This window comes from Aristolochia californica, unplaced genomic scaffold, assembly GCF_029961685.1.
Source record: "Aristolochia californica isolate CCGP_79_NKW_82.1479 unplaced genomic scaffold, dmAriCali1.0.hap1 SCAF_6, whole genome shotgun sequence".
Lineage (NCBI taxonomy): Eukaryota > Viridiplantae > Streptophyta > Magnoliopsida > Piperales > Aristolochiaceae > Aristolochia > Aristolochia californica.
The window spans coordinates 1,679,537-1,698,384 of NW_027182257.1; the positions used below are offsets into that span (position 1 = coordinate 1,679,537).

The 18,848-nt window shown below is 38.3% G+C and overlaps 4 protein-coding genes and 1 pseudogene across 4 annotated transcripts; 3 read left to right on the forward strand and 2 right to left on the reverse strand.

Annotated features, from left to right (window-relative positions):
• Positions 1 to 304: 304 nt before the first annotated feature.
• LOC137934272 (pectinesterase 2-like) lies at positions 305 to 1,692 on the forward strand (annotated as a pseudogene).
• A 4,970-nt stretch (positions 1,693 to 6,662) lies between these two features.
• On the reverse strand, positions 6,663 to 7,232 carry LOC137934274 (21 kDa protein-like). Its single transcript, XM_068778555.1, has one exon. The coding sequence runs from the start codon at positions 7,230 to 7,232 to the stop codon at positions 6,663 to 6,665; it is 570 nt and encodes a 189-aa protein (XP_068634656.1).
• A 2,227-nt stretch (positions 7,233 to 9,459) lies between these two features.
• LOC137934132 (uncharacterized) lies at positions 9,460 to 11,605 on the forward strand. The gene is made up of 6 exons (XM_068778372.1): positions 9,460 to 9,608; positions 9,770 to 9,825; positions 10,112 to 10,235; positions 10,327 to 10,433; positions 10,939 to 11,008; positions 11,113 to 11,605. The coding sequence occupies exons 1-6, from the start codon at positions 9,527 to 9,529 to the stop codon at positions 11,187 to 11,189; spliced, it is 516 nt and encodes a 171-aa protein (XP_068634473.1). The 5' UTR covers positions 9,460 to 9,526; the 3' UTR covers positions 11,190 to 11,605.
• Positions 11,606 to 11,762: 157 nt separating this feature from the next.
• LOC137934131 (elongation factor G-2, chloroplastic-like) lies at positions 11,763 to 15,763 on the reverse strand. Its single transcript, XM_068778371.1, has 4 exons — positions 15,471 to 15,763; positions 12,789 to 14,203; positions 12,189 to 12,701; positions 11,763 to 12,075 (listed from the first exon to the last, which is right to left on the reverse strand). The coding sequence occupies exons 1-4, from the start codon at positions 15,718 to 15,720 to the stop codon at positions 11,908 to 11,910; spliced, it is 2,346 nt and encodes a 781-aa protein (XP_068634472.1). The 5' UTR covers positions 15,721 to 15,763; the 3' UTR covers positions 11,763 to 11,907.
• A 679-nt stretch (positions 15,764 to 16,442) lies between these two features.
• LOC137934275 (21 kDa protein-like) lies at positions 16,443 to 17,048 on the forward strand. Its single transcript, XM_068778556.1, has one exon. It carries the CDS (start codon positions 16,443 to 16,445, stop codon positions 17,046 to 17,048), a length of 606 nt encoding a protein of 201 aa, XP_068634657.1.
• Positions 17,049 to 18,848: the final 1,800 nt, after the last annotated feature.

An 18,848-nucleotide genomic window follows, 5' to 3' on the forward strand; every position in this document is an offset into this window, starting at 1 on the left:
ACCTCCGAAATGGCCTCGACGACGTCGGCGCATCCAACGCCACCCGGCGCATTCCGACGCACGGTGCCAGGTTGCGAAACGCCGGCCGACGCGCGCAGAGAGCACAGAGCCTGACTCTGTTTTCTCAAAGGAAACGAAAACATGATCAGATTGGAATAAATAAATAATGAATTCATTGGGTTTGGGTGGGTAACAAAGAATGGATTCATTTCCTTTCGATGTTCATCTCTCTGTCTCAAAGAATGGATTCATTTCCTTTCGATGTTCATTTCTCTCTCTCAAAGAATGGATTCATTTCCTTTCGATGTTCATCTCTCTGTCTCTTCTCCTCCGTTCATCTCTCTGACTCTTCTCCTCTTCTCCCTATAAAGGTCCCTTCCATTGATCAATCTGATCTCAGTCTCGGTCACTGTTCATCTCTCTCACTCTTCTACCTATAAAGGTCCCTTCCATTTATCAATCTGATCTCAGTCTCGGCGACAATGACGGTCATAGTTTCCCTTGTCTTTGCTGCCTTTCTGTTACCTTGTACAGTTTTCTCCGAGGAGGTCCATACATTCTCATTTTATGAGGCAAAGAATGGATTTCCGAGTTTGTTGTCGGGTAATGAGACAAGGCTTCTTGAATCACCTTCACCATCTTCTCGCGCGAACCTGGTGGTGGCGCAAGATGGGTCCGGCAACTACAGGACCATCGGGGAAGCTTTGGACGCAGCCGGAATGAGAAGAAGGACCGGGAGGTTTATAATTTACGTAAAGGCTGGGACTTACCAAGAGTATTTGGTAGTTGGTGTTAACCTCAACAATATCATGTTAGTGGGAGATGGCAGAGAGAAGACTATAATCACCGGCAGCAGGAGTGCCGCTAGAGGAGGTCATGGCACTTACGGTTCTGCCACAGTTGGTATGCAATATTCTTACCCCTTTTTTTTTATTTTCTTTCATTTTCATTCATCAGTTTTCAGTAACAAATTTGAGTAAGGATGGATCGTGATCAGGTGTCAACGCAGACGACTTCATCGCTCAGGGAATTACGTTCCGTAACACAGCCGGCCCACAGAATTATCAAGCCGTAGCTTTGCGATCAACCGGTCTTAGAGCGGTCTTCTATCAATGCCGATTCGAAGGATACCAAGATACGTTGTACGCCCACGCTGGCGACCAATTTTACAGGGACTGTGAAATTTATGGCACAGTAGATTTCATCTTTGGTAATGCACCGTTTGTTATTCAAAACTCTATCATCTACGTAAGAAGACCTCTAAGCCACCAGAAGAACACCATTACAGCTCAAGGGAGGAATGGAGCAAGAGAGAATACTGGCATAATTATTCAAAATTCAAGGATCATGGCAGCTGATGATTTGAGGCCCGTCCTGGGTTCTGTTCAAACTTTCCTTGGGAGACCATGGCAAATGTATTCACGGACTGTTTACATAAACTGTGTTATCGATGACTTGGTGGATCCCGCTGGATGGCTGGAGTGGAATGGAAATTTTGCACTAGCAACTCTCTTCTATGGTGAGTACAGAAATAGTGGAGCCGGAGCTTCGACGGCGAGAAGGGTGAAGTGGCCTGGTTATCATGTCATTACAAGTCCATCTGAGGCTTCTCGGTTTACCATTGAACGCTTCCTAGAAGATGGAGGATCATGGTTGCCGTCGACTGGGGTTCCTTTCACACCTGGCCTCTGAAAAATTAATATGAGTGTCTCATTTGCTTCATTTTCTCTTTTAAGGTTACAGAATTTGACAAGCATCGAGGCATGTATCAGATTCCATATCAACATTCACTTCAAACCATTTTCTTATATAATCGGCTGAGTGAAGCGCTATAAACCTTTGGACGTTCGAAACTTTCATTCTGCTTCCAGTTGATCCATATCTAAAAAAGAATTGGGGAATGAACTAAAATGGAGTAGAGAGAGATCGTCTCATACGTTCTATCCCCAAAACTTCTATTCAAAAGGCTAAAATCCGAACTGCTACTACTTGCCCATTTGCCAATTGATGCTTCTCAGTCCTCTAGATCCCAATTCTGTCACTTATAATGCTTTGAAGTTTGCACACAGCACACCCTGGTCAATTGCAAAAGGCTCAAGAGCTTTATTTTCATGCCGTCACTGTTATACTTAAACTTTATGATAGTTTTGTTACTGTAAAATAGGGAAATTAACTCCAGCAGAAAAAAAGTGCTTGAAGCAAGTTATCCATATGGGTTATTTGCCTTGTAAACCTAGGTACAGTTTTTTTATACGTGAGCTCTGCATGGTAAAGCAATTCTCACAAGCCATTGATATATTTTCCCAAACATTTGAGCTTGGCATTCTTCCTGATTTCTCCACTTATAAATTTATAATCACCTGATTGATGGTTTTAGTTCTGAGAGAAGAGTGGATCAGGCTCTGCATGTGTTTGGTGTCATGGTTAGTACTGGGACCAGCCTTCACTCCACTTCTACCAATCACTGGTCCATACTTTTGTGCGTTGAAGGGAATGATAGGTGTTTCATGTAATTTGTTGGAAAAACAAAATACACTAAGAATAAGGGGAGGAGTAATTTTAAAATTTTCTGGTGATGAATAAGGGAAACATGACCCATCAAACACAACATGCCTAGTGATAAAACCTTTATTTTTTTAGGAGAGGATTCAGCAAGACTGCCGTCGTAGAGTATTTTCGGCAAGATTGAAAGACGATGCCAGCGCAGAACGGCTGAAGAGATGCTGAGTGAGGATGATGGAAACAGCAGCAGAGACCGCTAACGATGCACGCAAAACAGAAACTCTCTACTTCTCTCGCAGCTCCCGTCGGTTCGCCTGGGTAATTACAGCTTACTGCTTGGTCTGGACCTGCTTTCCCGTCTTCAAACAGTCTTGTTCTATCCGCCAACCATGAGACCAAAAAAGGACATATTCCAAATAAGGCATCCTTAGCTATCGTTTTTTGAAATATGTTCATGTTCTGAAAGTAAATTATGTCTCCAGAAAAAAAAGTTCGTTATTTTACCACGATATCTGCCACATAAGCTGACACGTCATTAAATAAAAAAATTAAATGTTTTAAAAAAATTAAAATAAAAAAATCAAATACATATCATGCCACGTAAGCCCTCACTTGTATGTTATTTTCTCAAAAATCTCTCTTCCTCGATCTTTCTCCTCGTGTCTCCTCTTGCCCCCTCTCCTCTAGCCGCTTTCGCCGCTCGCTCTCCTACTGCCGCCGCTCGGCCTCGGCCGCTTGTTCTCCTGCTGTTGTCACTCGGCTTCGGTCGCTCCCCTGCTGCCGCTCACTCTCCTGCTGTCGCGGCTCGACATAGCCTTCAATGCCCCCCCCCCCCTCTCAACCGCTCTCTCTTCGTCTCAGCCTCATCTCTCATTATTCTTCTCCGCTCCCCTCTGTTCATCCTCTCACCATCCCTTTCTCAAAAAACGAAAACTATCATTTCATCTCTTCATCACCCTCTCTCTCAAAATCGAACCCTATAATTTCCTCTCAGAGCCCCCTCTCTTATTACCCTATTATTTCACTCTCTCGCCGCCCCTTCTCTCAAAACCGAAGCCCTACTCACCCTCCACACCCGAATTTGAATTTCAGAAACCGATTTAGCAAGGTGATTTTTTAGGGTTTTTGTTAATTGAATCTAATTACTGTGTTTAATTACTGTATTGGTTTTTTTTGTGAATAACAGTGGATTGGGTTTTGTTTCTGAATGGAACGCACTGTTTTCTGATGGATAAATAGTGTTTTATTGCATCGACATTTTTCGATCCTTAATAACGACGGAATCCGATCTGTTGTTCTGTTCAATTTTTTAACCTTCGTAGACTTCGATAAACCCTTTTCAATCTGTAGGCACAATTTTTAAGTGTGGTAATTATAACTAATTATTTATTTTACTATTTTATTCTGTTATAAAAAACTAACATAAATAAAAATATTAATATTTTGTAAATATTTATTAATTTACCCTTTTATTATTTATCCAATAAATTTCATTTTATAAATATTCTTTTCTCCGTATGCAAGTAAAACAATCCTCTCTTTATAAATAGTGACGATTTAGTCTAAAAATACTTGCTTGAAAATAATTTAATAATATATTAATTAATATGTTAACATGACTAATCATATTATTTTAATTTATATAGATTTTAATAAGATTTATCAGGATTTTAAGTAGAATTTTAAAATTTCATTTGTCAAATAATTAATTTACAAAAAAAATTACTTTTAAGTAATCAAAATTATTAATAATTTTGGTTTTTTCTATTTTTGGCTTCGAGACATAACATTTATTACTTTTCCCAAAGATAAATGTCCAATATTGTAGATATTAGGTAATAAAAAATGTATCTGATTTTTTTATTTTGTTTTTAAAAATTATTCAAAATTTTCATTTAATGACGTGGCAGCTTATGTGGCAGATGACATGGTAAAATAATGGCGTGACAGACGACGTGTCGATCTATGTTTACTACATTGATGACGTGGTAACACATAAGTAGTCAAAGCTTACGTGTCGCTTTTGACTGCACACAGGCATTTGACCTGTCAAAGTTGGGTAGTTTTAGAAATATTTTGATGACGTCAGTGTTTTTGAAAATAATTTATTTTAAATGGGTATTTTAGGGAAATTCCTTTTTTTGAAATATGTTCATGTTCTGAAAGTCAATTATGTCTCCGGAAAAAAAGTTCATGTTATGAAGTTGTGGCTTTCCTTTGTTATTTGAATCTGAGACTCCAAAACATGAATTAAACAAAAGAAAGTGTGAGTGTCGTAACTAATTCCAATTATTCTAGATGAAAAGGAAGAAAGGTCTCATAGTTATTAAAAAATAGAAAAGTTGATGATGTGATTATTTATGTATTTTTCGTCAATGAAGTCATCAGTTAAGAGAATTTAATAGTGCAATTATTGTGTAATTAAATTTAACTAATGGAAAGTAAATTCAACAAATCAACAATTAACATAAATTCAATTTAACTAGATCATAACATGAAAATAAATCAACAAATACAATTAAATAGGGAAATTAAATCATCACAGCAATAAAAGTAATAATTTAAAAAAATAACAGATATTCAATATCAATTTCAATTAAAAAAAATTGATTCAATATCATCAACTCAATGAAATAAGACATAATTTATTTATACAAACTAATTCATTATCAATCAATTTTGTTAAAAATTTAGTGTTTTATTATCAACATAATTTATTAAACTAAGCATTCAATATCGACCTTAAACATAGAAATTACAAAAGAATAGTATCGAACAATTAAAGAGGAAACCCTAAATTTGTATAAATTAAAAAAATTCACAGAAATTAAAAAACAAAATCTAAGATTAGTGCTAGAGTACAATACCTTTAGTGACATGTCAGAAGTTTTTGAATTTCGGGTTACAATAATTGAGAGAAATTTTGGGTGGGAATGATAGATTTAGGGTTTAGGTTAGAGAAATTGAGAGAAATATAGGGTTGAGGGTACAAAATAGGGGGTGGTCAAGATGAGGTGAGAGAAATTAGGGTTAGAGAGAGAGGCGGCGAGGTTGAGATGATAGAAATTAAAGGTTAGGTTCTGAGAGGGGCGACAAGAGAAACTGAGAGGGACGACGACGACAGGGGAAAACAGAGAAGAGGGAAACAACGAGAAAAGAAGCCGATTTAAGCAAAGAGGAAGAGAGACGGTTGCAGAGAGGAAGATACGCCGAAGAGGGATGAGGTCTCTAAGGAGAACCAGAGAGAGGGTTAACATGAAGATGAGAAGCGATTGATGGACGACCAACACAGGTAGAGGAGAGAGCAAGAGCCAAAAGAGTGAAATTCGTTAAGCTTCTCAAGGAGAGATTTCAGTTTCACTCGTTTTTTTACTTGTAAGAGTGAAAGTGAAATACCTGTATAATTTACTTCCACTTGCCACTTACACAACGCACTAACGCTTTTGAGGGTACTTTTTTTTTTTGTGAAAATGGATTTACTTTCACTTACACAGTGCACAAAAGTTTTTGGGCCACTTATTTTTCAGTGAAAATAGATTCACTTTCACTTACACAGTGCACTAACATGGCCTAAATATACCAAAGGAACGAACAGGTGTACTTGTCCCAAATGACTGTCAACCACAAGCCCAGTGCACAAATTTGGGGTTCACTTGCTGTTTCAATTTTAAGTGACACCGGGAAAACAAGTGAAGAATTTCTTTTTGCTTGGTCATCTTCATGGCCCTTGTAATAGAAGAAGGTCGGCCATGAGCTTATGTTTTTAAGGTTTTGGTTCATGCAATTTAAACGCATTTGAGAAGATATGTTGGGGATACCAACAATACGGGTTGGATACGAAAATCTGAATTGAAGTTCCTTAATAGTAATTAAAGTAGCCTCAATATAGAAATTTGGAATTTCCCTTCTCAAGTGCCTTAACAATGTCTCTATTAACCACCATTGAACAACAAAAGTAGTCTAATACATAGTTTATACAGTTACACACCACGTCCACTCAACAATCAGTACATGAGTACATAAACTTCAGCACCAATAAAAAGAAAAAGAAAAAGAAAATAAGAGACTTGCATTATTTAAATAAGCAAATCACAGAAAACAAGAAACAGATCAAATCAGCATATGAAATCATTCACAGCGACATATGAAGAGAGATGAGATCAGGGACATGAAGAGGGGTCATCAGGGTGGATATCGCATGCAAATCTAACGACGAGATCCAAAGCTTTATCGGTCAACTGATCATCAACACTGAGTCTACTGGTCACTTTGTCTTTCAGTTCTCCTTCAATGTTAAGTTCTGTGAAGCCGTCTATGCAGGTACCGTGGTCATTCATCGATTCAGTAATCCACTCATTCATATCGGATAATATATCTCTATCGTCTGACCCTTTGACAAGCCGCATCTCCCGCAACGCCGCTCGGAGTGAGCGAACACTACCGGCGAATAAATCCATGCACTCTCCCATCGCCACCTTCTCCCTCTTAGTCATACGCTGCCTGGCGAACAGTCTGGACATCCATCTTGCTGTGTGATGAACATGGGTGGCGGCCACGGATAGCGCAGTATGCGCCTCTTGTCTATGGATGCACACACGTGGGTTACTACTGGTGACTCCGCACTTTGATTTGATCAAGTGGGTTCTGCTCGTTAGAGCCGCAGAGCAGGAACCCAGATGGAAGGAAAACCAAAGGAGACAGACGAGAAGTGCAAGGAGACGCGAACCCATTTTCTGTGTCTGATCGCTTTTCCAAAGGCTACGACGAGTCTAGCTATCCATACATTAAGAAGGAAAACGGGAGAGAAGAACGGGTGAGGAAACAACGAGAGAGAAAGAAAAATAGAGCCGTAGGGGATTGTATTGCTCAACGGATAACAGAGGAATGGAGTAGAAATCGGAATCGGAATTCGGATGGGAAGTAAAGATAATCGGAGATTTTAAATCTATATATCTACCCGTTTCAGAAAGCAACGGGATTTGAGTGAATTATAGCAGCAGAAATTGAGTTTCAGACGTTCCTGAAGACGATGGAAACCCTCAAACCCGGAAGCCAGATGATGTGGAGCCAGAAGAAAAATAGTACTAATTTTTATTTTCATTTCTATTGCATGCATAAAAAAAAACTATATTTCTTTTCTTAGACACTCAAACAAGAATAAAATAGAATCAATTTGAGTTCACATAAAATAGAATCAATGAAATACCCAACTATTAAAAAATAAAATTGACACAAAAATCAAAAAATTTGATAAGACTAACTAAAATATATTGTTAATCGAAGCTTCTTTTTTTGGTCGATCCAGAGAATTGATCTCTATGCAAATGTTGACATAATTGCATGCATAAACATGGATTGTTTGCACTTGGAATTCTTCCAACCGAATAATCATGGGCATGCTCCAGTCTCAGACTGACCCCCTTCTTCTCGACTGCCTCAATGTCACAGGTGGGCTCCTCTTCAAAGCCGGCTCTAGCAACATCCAGCCTGTAAAGGTCGATTGAAGGATTTGTGGAAAGGAGTTATGCTCTGTGTTTTTTTTTCGTTTATGTATATAGATTTTCTATATTTTTTTAGTAGATTAAAAGTGAATCAAAACCTACCTTTGGTGAAGGTTGATGAGCAAATATGTTATAGTTTTACGTGACTCTCAAAATAAGAAGTCTTTTAGAGCCAAAATTATTACGGAACGAGGTTTCAATTTAAAGGTGTTTTAGTTATGTTAGTCTTCTATTTATGTTGAGTTATTTAATAATGCTAGGACTTATTTGTAATTGGAATAAGGGTAGTTTAATTGTAATTGGACTCTTCAAAGCCGACAGTAGCAACATCCAGCATGCAATAGCCATCTCCTCTGGTCGGCCTGTTGGTCTTCTTCACATGTAAAGGTTGATTAAAGGATTTGTGGAAAGGAATTAGGCTTTTTTTTTTTCGTTAATGTATATAGATTTCCTTTATTTTTTTAGTAGATTAAAAATAAATCAAAACCTACCTTTGGTGAAGGTTGTATAGCAAATATGTTGTAGTTTTACATGACTCTCACAATAAGAAGTCTTATAGAGCCAAAATTATTATGGAATGAGGTTTCAATTTAAAAGTGTTTTAGTTATGTTAGTCTTCTATTTATGTTGAGTTATTTAATAATGCTAAGACTTATCTGTAAGTGTTAGAGTTTGGGCATAATTGGGACGAGGGTAGTTTAATTGTAATTAGACTCTACTACTTTCCTCTATTATAAATAGGGGTTTATGTGCTCATATTACATCAAGTGAATGAAGTATTTCTCTTTTCCATAAACTCAACAATGAAAGAGAATTGAAAGACAATTGTTCTTTTTTGTTCCTCTTAACAAAAATGTGTTGATATTGATTGCAAGACCGAGAGAAAAGGCTGATTTTTTTTTTTTTGGGAGGGGGGGAGGGGACGGAGATGATGAGATATACTATGAGCAAGGGCTATATATAATAATTTTTTAGAAAAAATTCAAGATAATTTAATCTTATCGTTCTAACTCAAAGCCAACCTTGGACTAATCTTAGGCACCCCATTTATTGTATTTCATAATTTGTTCTTTTTACCTCTTTTATTCATAATTGGAACATTTTATAATATCTCATTATCTTAGAAAATCAAGTATAAATAATTAAAACTTAAAAAGACATAAATATTATAAAATATAAACATATTAATTTAATTTACAATGTAAATATATTAATTCATATTTTTAAAGTGAGTCAAATTTTATTTAAAAATATTATTAGGTATTAGATGAAAATAATATTGTCCAATTTTTTGTTGCGTGTTTATGCAATTAAGAATAATTCAGCAAAAACTGCTACATAATGGATACATTATACCACGTCATATGACACGTCAGGTGTAAAAATCTTGACAGCCGTACATGTGAGTCTATGTAATCTATTCTTGACATCTTGCGGAGGTCTTGTCTCTCTGCAACAAAGAGTTTCCAGCGAGGCGGTGGTGTCTTCGATTTGAAGGCACAAGGGTGTTACACACGGAGGAGATGCAGCAGAGGAAACCTTCTGCCGGGAGGCCGTCGGGAACTGATGGCTCCGATTTCTCGTATCGAATGCTGGTTGATCAAAGTAAAATAATCGAAAATAATTCTGCCCTCTCTGTTGATCGGTCCATTTCATTTTGGAAATCGTATACTGGGGAAAAGTAGTTTATTGTTTTTTCAGGTTGAATCTGCAATCTTAGTGCAATTGACTCCGGTTTACCTTAAATCGTTTTTCTCTTGCTTTAGGGTACCAAAAGGTTGCTCAGGAAAAATCTCGGCTGCGTGGTTTGATTATTGCACAGGTCTCGTTCTTCTCTCTTTTTACTTACGGATTTACACGGCCATGACAGAAATTATAGCTCGTGCGGTCCAAAAGGGGACTCATCCTTCGTATGCTGTTCTCTGTAGAATCTGTAGCTGGGACTAGAAATGGGCAATGGTGGCAGCCTGGGAATTTATACTTACTTCACCAGCATTGAAAAAACAGATCTTTTATTGTATTTCTTCTGTGTATTGATATTTCTGGTTTTAGGCAAAATTATTGTCTCGCTCATCCTTATATCTTTTTTATTTTTATCCTTTTATCAGGTTGTGAGTCTGGTGATTGGAGGAGCATGGGCTGCGCTCTCAGCTTTACAAGATCATATTTCCAACACGCTGACTATTGTCTCTATCCTTATTTATGCCCTATCTCTGATTATTGGAGATTTAGGTTCCGTGCACAGCATTCATGATTTACTCTGTTTTGATTGTGCTGAATTCTTTTTCTTCCTTTTTTGACAATTTGCTTTTTGTCTGGGAAGGACGCAAGAGGAGCCGTAAGAATCTCTTGAAGCTATACATTGTGGCCTCCTCTGTTGCCTCGATGCTTTCAGCTACCTGCATTGTTACTAGTGATCTTTCATTTGGGGTAACTACCTTTTTCTCCCACATCTCGTGAAGCCGAGTTTATCATGATTATGGTTCTGGAGATTCATGGCTATTGCTGCTGTCTTCAAATTATGGATCTTGATCAAATGAAGATTAGATATTACATAGCAAATCAAGTTGTCATAATCTAGAAATTGTGAGTCTGTTTTATTGCTGAGTGTTGTTTAGAAGGGTTAGTATGACCAATGTTATGCTAAGATGGGCACTTAGATACAAGAAATAAAAGGGGATAAACCAGTTATGGTACAATTAAATCCTAACTTGCAAGACCATAAAGACAGAAAAATCACGTGAAGTACTATTGATTTCCTGCTTATGTTTTCAAGATGATTCTTGGATTATGTTTTCAGTATGATTCTTCTTTCTATTTATTTGTGTGCCCTTGGGTTCCATATTTTATAAAACCCATGCAAGAATAGTTCTTGACAAGTGTAAATGCTGTGTTTCGTTCTTTTACTTTTTCTAGACTTGTTATTGTTACTCAGGCCCTCCAGGATCAGAACGCACCCATGCTGAAGAAGTTTGAGGCGATCGAGGCTGGTCGTGTGCTGCTAAGTGAGTTTTGAGCACTAACATATAATGTTTTATTGTAATCTCTTCCCACCATTTTGGAGCTTTATGTGCAACTATTGTGTTCATCTTCTTTTTGCTTTTAACAGGTATTTTTGTGCAAATATTTGCCATCATAGTTACGGTTTCACTAGTGCACAACATGACTCCAAAAAAAGTTTCTTGAAGGGCTTACACAGTCTGCTGTTCTATCAGCTCCAGCAGTGATAGTGCCAGAATTATCTCACATCAGGGTTCAACCGATCAGCTCATTATAACTTCTTACTCTTTATAAATTCCTCTTGGTGCATTTTTTTCCTTCCAGAAAGTTGCTAGCTAGAGTGGTACTCCTGAGCAGGGAGTCTTTTCTTAACGAAATCTTGGTTCTCTTAGTTATAACAAAAAAGGCTTCCTAACCGTGGTTGTACTCTTTCATCATAGTTATCTTTTGTAGGTGTAACTTGTGCATAATGCAATTAGTTTGTGAAGGCCCTCTACCTGAACATTTGACTTGAAACATCAGCACTCTTGTTTTCTTTAGTCCTACTACAAGTGCAAAAGCCAACGAGTGGCGTTTACCTCCTTATATAAGAAATTACAGATTGCTTGCTTGTGCTTTGGACCTGCATTTTAGATTACTGGCATATTCCATTTCAATTCATTCTTTCTACTGCGTTGTTTGATGAAAAAAAAAAAAAAAAATGAACGAGGTTTTAAGAATTCTCAAGGCAAAAATAAACTTGATCCGCTTATTGGCAACTCGCTTTACTCAAAAACCAAAGAGTTCTAATTACACTTTCATAATGTAAATTGATAACGTAAAACATTGCACACTCTTGGACTTCATTTTTATAAAAGGAAAAGCCACTGCCAGCTCGTGTATCAGTCATGGGAATCAATTGAAATCAAGCAGCAACAGCTTCCTCTTTGGATGAAAGCTGGTTCTGAATGTGCTGCGGAACCACATCAAACTTCGCTAGCTGCATGGTGTAAGATGCACGGCCTTTTGTCATCCCACGGAGTGTACTCACGTACTGAAACATCTCTGCTAGAGGTACCAGAGCATCCACTACCTGCAAAATTCGAGGAAAAAATTGTAAATCATCAAGTTCCTTTCAAAAACCAGAAAATGTCTATTTCATCATCAAGATCCATTCAAGAATCACAGGGGAGCCATTTTTCGTACCTTCAGACCACCAGGCTTATCATCGAAGCTGTTAATTTGGCCTCTCCTCGAGTTAAGGTCACCAATAACATCACCCAAGTGCTCTTCAGGGGTGACAACTTCAACTTTCATTATTGGTTCCAACATTCTAGGAGCTGCCTTTCTCATACCCTCGCGGAAAGCGCCTCTTGCCGCCAGTTGGAAAGCCAGCACACTTGAATCGACATCATGGTAGGATCCGTCGACCAAAGCAGCACGGACATCCACAACTGGATAACCAGCAAGGATACCATTGCTCATGCACTCTTCCAACCCTTTCATCACTCCAGGTATATATTCTTTAGGAACTGCACCTCCCTTTATTTCACTCTTAAATTCATATCCACTACCAGGTTCCAAGGGCTCAAACCTTACTGTAATATCTGCAAACTGCCCTTGTCCTCCTGACTGTTTCTTGTGAACATATTTCACTTCAGATACCTTGGAGATGCTCTCACGGTAGTTAACTTGTGGCGCACCCACATTTGCTTCAACCTGGAACCAAAAGCATGATATTAAAGTAATTGTCATGAAACACACAGATTGAAAAGTAAGAAGGAAGAATAAGTCAAAAATATTAACCTTGAATTCCCTCTTCAGTCTATCAACAATAATCTCCAGATGGAGTTCTCCCATTCCTTCAATAATGGTTTGGTTGATTTCTTCATCTCTTGAGAAGTGGAAAGATGGGTCTTCTTGAGCTAGTTTAACCAGCCCAACTCCCATCTTATCGATATCAGCTTTAGTTTTTGGCTCTATTGCAACTTTAATGACAGGGTCAGGGAAGTCCATCCTTTCTAAGACAATTGGATGGTCTAGATCACATAGTGTTTCACCAGTTATTGTATCTTTCAGACCCGCAAGGGCAATAATATCACCAGTTAAAGCTACCTTAACATCCTCCCTACTGTTTGCATGCATTTCCAGAAGTCTACCAATTCGTTCTTTCTTCCCTTTGTTTGCATTTAGTATATAAGAACCAGCAATCAGCTTACCTGCATACACTCTGACGAATGTTAGGGAGCCAACAAATGGGTCACTCATGATCTTAAATGCAAGTCCAGAAAATGGCTCATCATCACTAGCTATCCTTTCAATAACCAACTCAGGGTTCTCAGGGTCAGTTCCCTTCATTGGAGGCACGTCAAGTGGAGAAGGTAGGTAATCCACAACAGCATCAAGCAATGGTTGAACACCCTTGTTTTTAAAAGCAGATCCACATAATACAGGGACAAACATTGCTCCAATAGTTCCCTTTCTAATAAGTTTTTTTATGGTTTCTTCATCAGGTTCAACTCCCTCTAGGTAATTTTCCATAGCCTGATCATCCAACTCAACTAACAGCTCAATCATTTGTGTTCTGTACTCCTGGGCTAGGTCTTGGAGATCTTGTGGTATCTCCTCATATACAAAATTTGCACCCAATTCTTCTCCAGACCAGATAATGGCTTTCATTGTCACCAGATCGACAACTCCTTTAAAGTTATCTTCTGCACCCACAGGAAGCTGAATCACCAGAGGCTTAGCACCCAAGTTCGAGACTATCATATCCCTTGTTCTGAAAAAATTTGCTCCTAGTCGATCCATTTTATTGACAAAGCAAATCCTAGGAACTCCGTATTTGTCAGCTTGTCTCCATACCGTTTCAGATTGTGGCTCAACACCAGCAACACTATCAAACAAGCAAATAGCACCATCCAGCACTCTAAGAGCTCGCTCAACTTCAAGTGTAAAGTCCACATGTCCAGGTGTGTCAATAATGTTGATTCTGTGTTTGTTCCAAAAGGTGGTTGTGGCAGCAGAAGTTATAGTGATGCCTCTCTCTTGTTCCTGTTCCATCCAGTCCATTGTTGCAGTTCCTTCATGTACCTCACCAATCTTGTAATTCCTTCCGGTGTAGTAGAGAATTCTTTCGGTTGTTGTAGTTTTCCCTGCATCTATGTGAGCCATGATACCGATATTACGATAATCTTTTAGTGGCACTGCCCGCTTTCCATCTGACAGGATATGAGAGACGCAACTGTTAATACCTTGTACATTATCATACTTGCAGTACTATAAAGTAAGACAAGAATAGCCCACAGGACAAACAGCAAACAAATATCAATGAGAAAACTTCATTCTTTTGTTTAAAACTCTTTTGTCAAGTGGGGTCTGGTCCAGTGAAAGGTATGCTGGACCTTTTAAACTTGGGATTCACACAACAGAGTGAGAAAATATATAAGATTCTAAACCCACCAAGAAGAGTTATTTTGGAAATGCTCTGGCTTCAAATCTAGCAATAGATTTCTTTCTGTACTTTCTTAATGCCTTTATTACATATCATAGGAGACTTTCTTTCATTCTCTTTCAAAAGAAATAAGACAGATCACTGTGTCTAGCTTTCCATTGAACTATTATGGGAACCTTGTTTTACTATTTGAAGTTGTCTCTTGAGGTTGGCGTTGGGTTTTGTCCGAAATGATTGTGTTTTCATATGCAGCCATAAGAACTGGAACTCATCTGCTGTATTGTGGACCAGAATTAACAGACTCCCTACCGCCAACCAGCCACCCTACCTGCCCTTCAAATATTTCGCATCTTAGATTTTTTGTAGTGATTAACACATAAATAGGGGATTTTAAAATCTTTGTATTTTTTGGTATTTGGGTACATTGAGCAATTTGTTCAAAGGCAGCAAAGACTGACAGCAACCAAGAAAAGCCTGTAGTACAAACAACGGATGAATATGCAGAATACACTTCAGAGATGGGCACTCTCTCTGGGCAGTATTGTAACTCAAAGACTTGGACAAAATTTGCCATGTAGAAGAACAATCATCCATCCAGTACGCAACAAGATCATTAGCAAAAGGAGGATAAAAGACGACAGCTTTTTGTTAATTGTGACAGTGCTAAGCAAAATGATACTAACAAAACGTCTGTGAAGAATAGAGACTGCTCTTGGAGCCATAATTTCTACGAGTTAAGAGTTAAGAACTAAATTAAGAAAGATAAAAGAATAAAACAAGTCGGCAAACTCAGAAAGGACTAGCCTTTGAGTTCTGGGCAAGAATTCATTTCACAGGAGAAAGGAAATCGAAATCCGCAAGAGACACACTGGCATTTGCGCCTTATCCATAAAATTTAAACAAAAATTGGCATTCTGTTGGGCATCATTACCATTTGACAACTGTCAGTAAACTTCACTTATTATTTATCACTGAATAAAGAAAACCATCACCTCTGGTACAGAAAGCAAGAAGAAAATACAAGAAGAACTAACCTTCCGCAGCCATGGCGACAACAGAGAGCCTGCCCTTTCGTGGTTGCAAGATGGGTAAGGACGATTTCGACCTGAGACGCACGTTTCCAAACAATTCCGACTGTGCGGCATGGGGAAAGCCCCGCCCGTAGTTTCTGAGTCCGAGAAAACCATTGGAAGGGAGAGGAAGGGCCCTCCGAGGAGAACGCAAGTTCCGGACAGCCGCACCAGAGGCGGACGACACCGAAATTCTAACGGATTCTGCCGCCATTTTTATGGCTCCCCTGCTCTCTCTGCTAGATAATGGAAACTACGAAGCTCGCCTTTAGCCCATTCGAATCAAGATAGAACGCAAAGACTCGCGCATATAAACCACATTTGGTGATTTGGCCCTGTCTTGACTGAAATACCAAAAATGCCACGTATCCGATTCACGTGGGTCCCAAGAATGTATAGTTAGAAACCAAAAAGGGCCCACCTGAGGGGAAAATTTTGAAGATGGAAAATCGTTAGCCATGGGCTGGCATATGCCCACGTCAGGGGGGTTTCTCTCCTTGGGCCTGGTGTTTTCCCCTGCCCCATTCGTTAGGCTTATAAGATAATGTCTCATTAATTAGCTTATTTTATTTTATTAATTTACTAGATAAAATTAATCCTTGTGACACTTGACCAAATTAATTAACTAATTAAAATTAATCATTGTCACATTTGGCCTTGTGATGCGTTTTAGCATAAGATTGCAATTAGGAAAATTTATTAATATGGTAATTTGTATTATTCTTGTGTAATTACAATGAAGCCTAAAAACTAGGGTTAAGTCTAAGGGATAAATGCAACATCAACAATGTGACACAAGGGAAGGTTTTTGTACCTGCCCGCCCACCGACACGTCAAGGTTATAACGGTTTGCCTTATAAGAAGCTCTCCTCCCTCTTCCCTCTCCACACCCCAGTCCCAGCCATTTTCTTCTTTCTTCCTCTTTCCTCGCAGAAAATGGAAGGTGTAAACAGAGTCGCCAACACCTCTCTTCTCCTTGCGCTTCTCTTCTGTCTCCTTTTCTTCTCCTCCCATCTGGGTTCCTGCTCCGCAGCAGAAAGTACTAGCACCGACTTCATCAAAGCACGATGCGTAGTCACCAGGTACCCACGTCTGTGCATCGAGACTCTCTCCTTCTACGCAGAGAAGATTGAAGAAAACCCCAGACGACTAGCACACACCGCACTTTCTCTTACCACTACCCGTGCTCATTCCACCTCCAGGTTGATGTCCAGACTGCTGGATGAGCAGGGTTTGAAGGCCAGGGAAGTCGCGGTGATGAGAGACTGCATAGAAAACGTAGGCGAGTGCTTTTACGAACTCAGGAGAGCGTTGCGGGAGATGGGTCATCTCAATGGATCAGAGAGGAGGCTCAGAATCAGCAACATACAGACGTGGGTCAGCGCTGCTCTCACCTACTACGATACATGCACGGACGGCTTCACAGAGCATGGGATTGAAGGAGCACTAAGAGATCGAGTGTGGAGCAGAATCGATGGAGATGTGCAGTTGACTAGTAATGCTTTGGCTCTATTCAATAGCTTTGCGAATGGAGCTCCCTGAAATCTGTTTTTCTTTCTCTCTTTACATGTCTGTGTGAGTGATGTTTGTGTGCTGATATGTTTTGGTTTGTTATATGTTTTTTCTTGGTGTAACCAGAGGGCTTCCAATACGAAAAATCATTTGGTGAAAAATATACGAAATGCCTATGTCAACCGTATGATCATGATCAATGGGTAATCGTTTCACACCAAATAGCTTTTCGTATTGGATCAACCATAAGTATGTCTTTGATATATTAATCCACGTAAGGTTTGTCATCAAATTGCTTTGAAGTCTCAATTACCTTAGCTAAATGAACCCTTAGGTTTGAGGGCAGTGATCAAAGAGAACATCACATCACTTCAAATAACCTATTGACATATACCAAGAAATTCAATTATGAAAGTATGAAACCATTAATGGGGATTCATTCTTTTTTAAAAATATACCCTCTTTCAGTATTTGTGGCAATAAAGAGAGTACTTTGATGGCTAAAGAAAGTATATTGGGAGCGTCTAATGTCTCTTTCATGGCATTAATACATGGATGTTTACTTTGTTTTGGTATCTATTAAACCTGAAAGGGAGAGAGTGTACGCTTTATATTTTACACACTCACATACGTAGCCTAGACGTTTACTTCTCTTTGTTATATGTTTGGACCACTACATCCAGCCATTCAATTCTGCAGAGTAGGATTGTTTGGTATAAGGTTTCATATTAGGACCCCGAGTTGTATTGATCCAGCTTGGGTATAAAATTACTTGGTTGAGATATTATCTGTCTTGGATATTGTATCGGTATCTTCTGTTAGGTCTAGTGAGGAACAAACGTTGGGGGTGAATAGGTCTTTTAACTTTTGCTCATAGTTTAACCCATTTCTACTCACTTCTTATATACGTGTATTTATACTTTCAATTAACTCTATGTGCAATATTAAATTTAAAATTCACGCTTAGGCACGAAGATCAAGGTACACGTGGAGACAATTACATACAAAGTAAATACAAAAATTTTAAGTGGTTTGCAATCCTTATGTGGATTGTCAACCACCCTTCAAGACATTTTAGCACCTTGAGACTCCACTAAGCTTGTGTTGTTCTACTATATCTATAGTAAATTGTTTCTAAAGCTAAATACAATACTGCCCACACAAGAATTTATGTCATTATTAACCACAATAACCAATTTACAATAATATATCTTTACTGAGATTTATAGTAACAAACTAAGCACACAACTTAGACCCACAAAGGAATTTTCTTACAATGAATTAGTTACATAAATAAACCTAGACTTACACAATGATTTTTCAACAATTCACTAGGCAAGATCACTTTGGAGCAGGTTACTAGCGTATACAAGGTCTTACAACTTACAACAGCTAATGTCACTTATCAACATCTACTCTTCATCAACAACGACTTCATAACTTCTACAACTCATTTGCAACAACTTCTCAACATCTACACCTGAACTCAAACTATTTCTTTTACACAATTTTCAAAAACTAATGCACCTTTCAGTCCTTAAATTTTAGTATTTGGTAAAAACCCTTTCAAATGGTCCACCAAATTAGAATACTTGCATATATGAAATGACATGAAAATAAAACATCAAACAAGTTTCATCTCAAATGGAAGTCAATTACACAAATACTTAAAAACCACTTTCTGAATCAAATATTATCTTACAATTACTAAGCATATGCCCAACAAAAAGATATCTAAGTATTCAATCAATATTTGAAAAAATAAGTTTTGGAATACTTAACTCAACGGAGAGAACTATCAATTTTGACTTCCTTTGGAGCTTGGGAGAT

What these genes read in the sequence shown, in the direction of transcription:
- LOC137934274 (XM_068778555.1), bottom strand. Translation starts at nt 7,232, where the DNA reads ATGGGTTCGCGTCTCCTTGCACTTCTCGTCTGTCTCCTTTGGTTTTCC.
- LOC137934131 (XM_068778371.1), bottom strand. Translation starts at nt 15,720, where the DNA reads ATGGCGGCAGAATCCGTTAGAATTTCGGTGTCGTCCGCCTCTGGTGCG. An exon ending in TGTCGCCATGGCTGCGGAAG is followed by an intron (nt 14,204 to 15,470) that starts GTTAGTTCTTCT and finishes ATATCCTGTCAG; the next exon opens with ATGGAAAGCGGGCAGTGCCA. An exon ending in GACTGAAGAGGGAATTCAAG is followed by an intron (nt 12,702 to 12,788) that starts GTTAATATTTTT and finishes TTTTGGTTCCAG; the next exon opens with GTTGAAGCAAATGTGGGTGC.
- LOC137934132 (XM_068778372.1), top strand. Translation starts at nt 9,527, where the DNA reads ATGCAGCAGAGGAAACCTTCTGCCGGGAGGCCGTCGGGAACTGATGGC. An exon ending in TCGAATGCTGGTTGATCAAA is followed by an intron (nt 9,609 to 9,769) that starts GTAAAATAATCG and finishes CTCTTGCTTTAG; the next exon opens with GGTACCAAAAGGTTGCTCAG. An exon ending in TCTGATTATTGGAGATTTAG is followed by an intron (nt 10,236 to 10,326) that starts GTTCCGTGCACA and finishes TTGTCTGGGAAG; the next exon opens with GACGCAAGAGGAGCCGTAAG.
- LOC137934275 (XM_068778556.1), top strand. Translation starts at nt 16,443, where the DNA reads ATGGAAGGTGTAAACAGAGTCGCCAACACCTCTCTTCTCCTTGCGCTT.